A 7864-nucleotide genomic window follows, 5' to 3' on the forward strand; every position below is an offset into this window, starting at 1 on the left:
TGTTATTCAATTCTCTTCTTTAATATCGTAGCCTTTTTGGAACGAACCGAGTAGGGTGAAATATGAATAATTTTTGTGTTTTTATTGATTATTCGCTAAAGGATTTATTACAGTCCTAGGAAAATAACTTTTACACATTTTAATCAAATTATAATCGTATTTTGCTATGTGTACCGCCGATTAATTAAATTTAGAATCGTATGATTCAATTTCAATTTAATTATCGAAATTTTGTAACGGAAAGTTGTCAAAAAATACCGAATACCAGAAAAAACACGAACAAATGGTCACACAAGTGGACTGTCAAATTGACAGCTGCGTCGGCGATTGTGATTTGCAATTTTTGTAGTTTGGGAAAACATTTAAAAATAAATTTGGAATTTACTCGTCATTTAGCGCAGATCCGAACGTAGTTGCGATGTCTAACCCACAGGCGACAGTCACCGCTTATCTGGCGGCCCAAAAGAAGACCTCAAACAAAGATCTCGCCGCGGAGTGGACGCTCATCGAGGAGCTCTATAATGAAAAGTGAGATTCGAAGCCAAAAAAACTATTTTCCCCTTGTAATATACTTTCTTTACAGACTCTGGAACGAGCTGACCATCAAGCTGGTGGATTTCGTGCGCCATGAGTCCTTGCAGGACGAAACGGCGCTGCTGCAGCTCTACCAGAACTTCCTGTCCACCTTCGAGACGAAGTGAGTCGGCTTCTTTGAATGACTCGGCAGTATTCTAAATTCTTTTTATTTGCAGGATAAACCCTTACGGGCTCATCCAGATCCTCGAGGTGGTGGTGGACAACATCGCCGACAAGAAGGAGGCCATCGACTTTCTGGAGAAGATCAAGGACAAGGTTAAGATCTGCGACGAGGCGGTGTGGTATCTGCAGGTGATGCAGGGCAATCTCTACCTCAGCAACCTCAACGACCTGAATGCCACCAAGAAGATCATCGAAGAGCTGCGCGATGTCTTGGAGGAGGCAGGCAATGTGACGCCCGTCCACGGAAAGTACTACATGCTGGCATCCCAGTATTATCGACGGGTGGGCAAGCACAGCGACTACTACCGGTGTGGTCTCCAGTTCCTGGGCTGCTCTCTCGAGGACTACCCGCGCGATCAGTGGGCTCAGCAGGCCTTCTTTTTGGGTCTGGCTGCCCTTCTAGGAGATGGCGTCTACAACATCGGAGAGCTGCTGGCACATCCCATCCTGGAGTCCCTGAAGGGCACGGAAAACGAGTGGCTCATGGAGCTACTCAAAGCCTTCAACACGGGCGACATTAACAAGTGAGTGGATCCACCTAGTCTGATATCTATAGTGATTAACAAGCCCTCTTTCTCGGCAGATTCAATGACATGAAGAAAATCTGGTCCAAGATACCCGATTTGGCCGCCCAGGAGGTCAAGCTGCGCCAGAAGATTTCCCTGCTGTGCCTCATGGAGATGACCTTTAAGCGCACGGCCATCGAGCGGGCCATCTCCTTCACCGACATCGCCCAAGAGACCAAGCTGCCCGCCAAGGAAGTAGAGCTGCTCATCATGAAGGCCCTGGCTTTGGACCTTGTGCGCGGAGAGATTGACCAAGTGGCGGGAGTGGTAAACATGTCCTGGGTGCAGCCACGCGTCCTCAACCGCAACCAGATCGTGGGCATGGCCAGCACTTTGGACACCTGGATGGGTGCCATCACGAACATGGAGAAGCTGATGGAGAATCGTGCGGCCGAAATTCTCACCAATTAGTTTTAGGTTTCGCTTAATCTTGATGGTCCCCACTAATTTCCACTTGCGCAAACGCTTTTGTATTTAATTAAACCCCAAAACAATTCATGTTTGTGTTAATTTCTTTTCGTTTTAATTTAACTCCCTGACAGTTTTGCGTGTAAAAAGTTATTTGTGCTTACGGACTGGCTTAATCCTAGCTTATTGGCTAAATCAGATCACTTATCGAGGAGTTGTTGCTAACTAGTAGGAGGGCTAACATTATTTACAATTTAAGAAATACGTCGAATTTGGGGATAGACTCTGGTTACCTAACAAGCTAAAATATCGATCAATAATTTGGAATTTGCTGTAGCAATAAAAGCGGTCTGCCTATCACTAGCTGGAACCGCCATCTCTGGCCACCACCACACCCGCAATCAAATGTTTAGGCAGCGAAGCTTCGTATCCGGCACACGGGAGGTGAACTCGAAGGATGGCGGGCGGCGGATGTCCTCGTGCGAGTCGCGCCGTATCCTTTCCGGATTGCGGCCCATCACAGACGACAGAGGTATTTGGCGGCGGTACAGCTCCTCCAGAACAAGGCGCTCCAGTTCGAACAGGTGATCGTCTCTTACGCCGGGAATCTCCTCGTGCATGAAAAGCGCCAGGCGCAGCAGGTACTCGGCATTGTGACCGCTCGGTCCGCGGCAGGTGACAATCTGTTGGGCAATCTCCTCCACCGGATCGTCGCCCAGCCAGTGGATATTCTCCGGTGTGGCCACATAGACTAATACCTCGACCGCCTCGCCACTAAAGGGGGCGTCCTGGGAGGCGACACGCGGGAAGAATTTGGTATCAATCGTTGCATAGCCACCTGTTGGGTTCAATATGGGTTAGCTCTAATCTTGGGCCCGCTTTGAGATTGATTCACTTACCCAGTGTGCACTCTCGCTGCTTGAGATAATCCAGTGCTGTGCAGCCTGTTATTCTATAAGCGCAACCCCAAGTGATTCCCTGTAATCAAAAATGTGGCACATATTAAAAAAAATAATAATAAACCAGATGTTAAACATAAATCTAAAAATATTTTTTAGCAGTCGGCGGGGTTTGAACTTGTATATTTCGGATCGGGGCGTGCTATTCTTATCGCGCACGGCCGCTGCTTATGATTCCCAACTCGTTTTCCCGCATATGGCACGTATAAATAACGCTACCTGCGACAAATGATTTGCCGCTTTGAGTTTTTCATGCTTGTCTTTCGGGGCCACAAAACGAGTTCCTGGTAACTCCCACCAATAATGCCCTGGGCGAAAGTCCCCGGGCCTAGGATAGAAAGTATCAAGGCGTAAAAAGTGCACTGTTGCATTCGCCTATATTCCGCGGAAATCCGCCTGGCTGGTGATGAAGAGGGGTTTTTTTCGAACCACGAATCTTTTCGGCCAGGTTGTCTGCGGAAATCTGCCAGAGATAACCTTAGATATGGACGAGTTGGTAGGACTTCTCGGAACGTTAAACACTCCGGGAGAAACCGCCTACACGGAATGGGGCTTACTTTGGGAAACTCGAACGGCAAAATCACTTTTTTTTACTGACTGCTCCCCCACACTTGTAAATTATATTTAATATATGACACTCACCTCTTTGTCCTCAACGAGCGTTGCAACACGTCCAGGCTGTAACAAAGAATGAAAGTACACATTAGCAATCGAGTATATTTCATACAGTTTCATTTGCGGAGCTTCAGTATTTATTGCTTTCACAAAGAGGGCTAGGTCCCGCCTGCACACAGCTCGTTGTTTGTTTACCTTCTGTATATTTGCTTTATTTACGACACTTACACATATAACTAGGGTCATATATGGACCTTGACTTATTTCGAAATTCTCGATTTTTTCATGATCGCAACAGTAGCGCATATCGCACAGAAAATGAATATAATGGAATTCATTTCGGAAATTACAGATCATAAAATGCACAAAATATTTTAAAATGCTAGCGTAAAATTTACAAAACAAACTCTCTTGAACTGAAATTCCGATGCGATCCATGATTAAATTATCAAATTGCGAATTTTAAATCTAAGACATTGACTTACTTTAACAAGCAAAAATGGGCTAAAACAGGTGATTTGATAAAAAAAACAAAAATACTCAAATTCCTATCCCAAACTGGTTTCCCGATATTTTCAAGCATCGAATCGAATTGAAACCTATTCCAAGGGGCTTGTCCTGACTTGTTTAGCAATCAAATCACTTATGTTAATTGAAACGCAATCTGTATCTTAATTAGACTGCCGCTCTAGACGCTGGCAAATGCTAATTTCACTTGTTGTTTGCCATTAGCCACACACAGCTGATAACGCCCGACGAATAGATAACGCGTGCCTGATCACTTTGCCCACATTGAAAACTGGCAACTGGCGACGTACGCTACTAGCAGACGAAAACATAAAGACAAATAGCAGGGGGCAATAAAATAATTACCAGCTCACTGCTGCTAGTTGGTGGGTAAACACACGTGAAAGCTGCTAACAGACGAGGCCAGACCAGTCTAATACCCCGATTTGGGTAATCCCACTCACCTTTTTCTCACAGCCGCGGTGGGTGACGTTGCCCTGCCAGAATCGGCGCACATATCCCCTGATATAGCCCGTAATGCACTTTGTGTAGGTGAAGCCAGGATGCCAGCACAAGGATCCGTATCCAAAGACCCAGCAGGCGGGATCCGAAGGAGCCTCATTGTTGTTATTGCTCGGACGATTCTCCTGCTCATTCTGGTCGTTGTTATTGTTTTCCTCCGCTGATCCCAGCTGTCCATTGGTGAAGAGATTTTTGAAATGTGCCGGCACCTCCGCCGGCTGCCGGTGACCACTGAAGTGAGCCATGTCTTGTACCCTGCGGTTTCCCCTAATATTCCTGAATTCTTCGGGCGTGGTCGTGGTCTGCTGGCTGCTTATTCTGGTTGAGATCAAGATGGGGATCCTGGGACTGCTATCTGGGCATGCTGGTGGCTGCAGGCTCCGGCTCCTAGTGTTACATTGCTCGCCGGCCGACGGCTCCAAGTGCAGCTGAGATTCTGTGGATGGCCAGAGCACAGCGATGTTACATAAAACTCGAAATTTTGATTAACTATTACTACTAAATAAGCCCTACAAAAATATGTATTTCAGCCGAAACCTGATCCCTAGCTTACTTGTGGGTGGTTTTGGTGCTGTGTGATTTGGTGGTTTAGTTTTCTATATATCTCTGTTGATTTAGTTCAGCCTCGGGAGACTTTTCGCGCCGACTGCGACCTTTTAGTTCCGCGAGTGGTCGGGAACTAAACCGCCCAGCGCGAAAACCGAAAACATTTCCAACGCCCCGACGTTCGTGAAGAAGAAGACTAACACAGAGCGGCGGAAAAGTAAAAAATAAAAATGTAAAATAAATATTTATGACGCTGTGTCTGACGACTCTCAAGACTTATCTATAGGTTTGAATATGGCGAACGAGTATTTAAATTGCCACTCGCCAAAGCTCTCTCGCCCTCTCACTCTCTTTCTCAGTCTAGTTTCACTATCAACCGAGAATTATGGCAAAAATCTTGGGACATTGGATTAAGGTAAAGGTGACTTGCTGCCCAAACATGTCCATAAATAATACAACAATTAAATAAAGTCAAATATTTATATACGGTATAAACGCTAAATAATAACCGATCATATAATGGCAAAGCTGGAAAAAAGCTGCGTGACGAAAAAACCCCTTGAACTGAAGAATCAGTCATAAATTAAGGCATTTTATAATTATAAATATATAAATGCCTCAAATTAAGAAATGATTTTGGAAATTGCCAATCACGGACCATAAAGATCCTTGTCGGCTTAATATTTATTATGTAACCAGCCAGACAGCGAAAAAGGTTGCAAAACAAATCACTTCAACTGATATTTATTGTTATGATGATAATTATTTATTATTAAATATTTTTATATTGTTTTACCAGGATTTTTCTGATTCCAAATAAGCTATTATTGTTGCCTGGCAACAGTCAACTGATATAGAAACTAATTGTAATTATTACAGTGATTAGATCAAAGTCAACAGAAACCTACGACTCTTTATGATAAGATTGCTACTTGATTTATTGTCATTTTAGTTGGAAAATGAAGAAAAAATTGTATTATTTATTTTATTACTAAAGTTATTATTGCAACTTCCCCTCAGTTCAAAGTCTAGGTTCAACAATTCTTTATGATATTATCGTAAAGCATATTTATCTGCATCTATTTATATATACAATGTTTTTTTATGTATTCGCACTGAGCGGGCGCAGAGAAATTGCACTGTTTTGGATAAGTTTATCAGTTTATTTAATTTGTTTGATTATTCCGTTTTTAAATTAATTTATTTTAATAAAATTCAAGAAGCATTTCCCTAAATATCTGTTTATATACCTTTTGATGGTACGAATATTTATCATTTTTAACTAAGAAGTCTATATTTGCTGATTTTAAATTACTTATCATTTTAGCTGTCTTAAAGAGTATGGATAATTCGCTGTGAGGAAACAAATCTCACATAAGTTTTACTTTCGTCAGTTCAAAGAGGGGAAAGGAGAGCAGGGTAGCCTTATATTAAATATGAATGACCGATCTTTTTGCCGTGCTAACTACGCTGCTGCCCATGATCAAATACATAACGTTAAATGACCGACGGTACGTATACTTGTTTTCTATGCTTGTGCCCATACACACAATAAAACCATGCGAAAAATATCATTAGCAATGGGTAATTTCTTACAAAAAATAATTTAAGCGATGACTCACTTTCCTACAATGTTAATGCATGTTTTAAGGCTTTCGTGAGCATTTTAAATAGCTCATAAGCCAAAAGTTTGATAAAATGTACAATGCAAATTAATTAGTCTTTTGGTTTACTGTTTTTTTTATGTGTAGATGCCACACCATCGTATCGTGATGGGTCCCATTAACGAGGCATGCTCGATATATAAGCGTAAACATGTATGTACAGTCGTGTGCATATTTGTTTGTATTTTTAGCTATTTTATTTCTCGCGTAGCACTTATACTTTAACATACATACATATGTATATGCATAAACTTAAAAATTTCGCACACTTTGTTTTGATTGCCGCCTTCCCGAAATGCCAAGGGAATTTAAGAGTATTTGTGAGCTTTCTGTTTTCATACGCTGTTTCTAAATACCAGTCTGTTTTTTTTCTTTTCGCTTGTTTAATTATAATCTTTTTCTCTTCTTCTTCGGCCTATGATATTTTTGCATAAATAAATTGACCCAAAAACAGGCTGGATGGTGGAAAATAACCGAAAAAAAAAGTTCAAAAACCTTAGGGCGCACATCCGCACACATACAGAGATAATCTGGCGTGTGTGCTTACGACACCTCCACATCCTCAAAAGCACACACACATATACACATATTCTTATACGACTTTTCTTTTGCCTTACGACTTGATTACGTATACGCAGCGTTGGCCACTGCTCGTATGCCAAATGAAAAACGCTTCAAAATCTACTCGCTATACATTTCTGGGTCCTTGATACTGAACTTTTTTCATTGTGAAAGTTTTTTGCCAACGGTTCAAGGTTAGCCAATTTTTCTCAAAATTGTTGATATAGCAATCTATAGTTTTTATCGGTTGTAGGCTGGGGAAGTGTGTGTAGGTTTCTAGGCATCGGGAAACGTCAGGGAGGGATTTGCTATGTGAGCAAATCAACTTGTTTTTGTGCTTGGGTAACAGGCGCAGAACACACAAAAATTCTGTGCTCCGTTTTCTATGTATACACAACAAAAGCCTTAAGCCCATTGATATCACATGTACATGGCATACGAGTGTTCGTTTTTTAGGGGGGCATAAAAGTGTATCTTGGGGGCGGACTGAAATTTGGCGAAATCAACAAAGCACACGAACCCACAAACAGAATATTTTCATTCTGCTGGGCCAGTGAGGCATTTGGATCAGGGCTTAGCTTTGGATGGGGGATTTACGTGCAGCTGTCTAAATTTCTGTCGGGCTTATCTCATTTGCGATTCTCTCATTTAACTTTCATCGCTCGGCGAATGATCACAATTGAGATTGACAGAGTGTTAAATGGTTGGGATTAGGTGAGCTAAGCGTCTTAATAGGATGGTACACCATATTATATGT

The 7864-nt window shown here is 42.3% G+C and overlaps 2 protein-coding genes across 2 annotated transcripts; one reads left to right on the forward strand and one right to left on the reverse strand.

Moving 5' to 3' along the window:
* Window positions 1-307: 307 nt before the first annotated feature.
* Window positions 308-1821, forward strand: LOC108040694 (26S proteasome non-ATPase regulatory subunit 13). Its single transcript, XM_017118265.2, has 4 exons — window positions 308-528; window positions 584-697; window positions 753-1283; window positions 1343-1821. Exons 1-4 carry the CDS (start codon window positions 419-421, stop codon window positions 1734-1736), a joined length of 1149 nt encoding a protein of 382 aa, XP_016973754.2. The 5' UTR covers window positions 308-418; the 3' UTR covers window positions 1737-1821.
* A 4-nt stretch (window positions 1822-1825) lies between these two features.
* On the reverse strand, window positions 1826-5019 carry LOC108040695 (glutathione-specific gamma-glutamylcyclotransferase 1). Its single transcript, XM_017118266.2, has 5 exons — window positions 4890-5019; window positions 4279-4772; window positions 3335-3370; window positions 2633-2711; window positions 1826-2571 (listed from the first exon to the last, which is right to left on the reverse strand). Exons 2-5 carry the CDS (start codon window positions 4579-4581, stop codon window positions 2135-2137), a joined length of 855 nt encoding a protein of 284 aa, XP_016973755.1. The 5' UTR covers window positions 4582-4772; window positions 4890-5019; the 3' UTR covers window positions 1826-2134.
* Window positions 5020-7864: the final 2845 nt, after the last annotated feature.

Source organism: Drosophila rhopaloa, unplaced genomic scaffold (assembly GCF_018152115.1).
Source record: "Drosophila rhopaloa isolate 14029-0021.01 unplaced genomic scaffold, ASM1815211v1 contig_178, whole genome shotgun sequence".
Taxonomy (NCBI): Eukaryota; Metazoa; Arthropoda; class Insecta; order Diptera; family Drosophilidae; genus Drosophila; species Drosophila rhopaloa.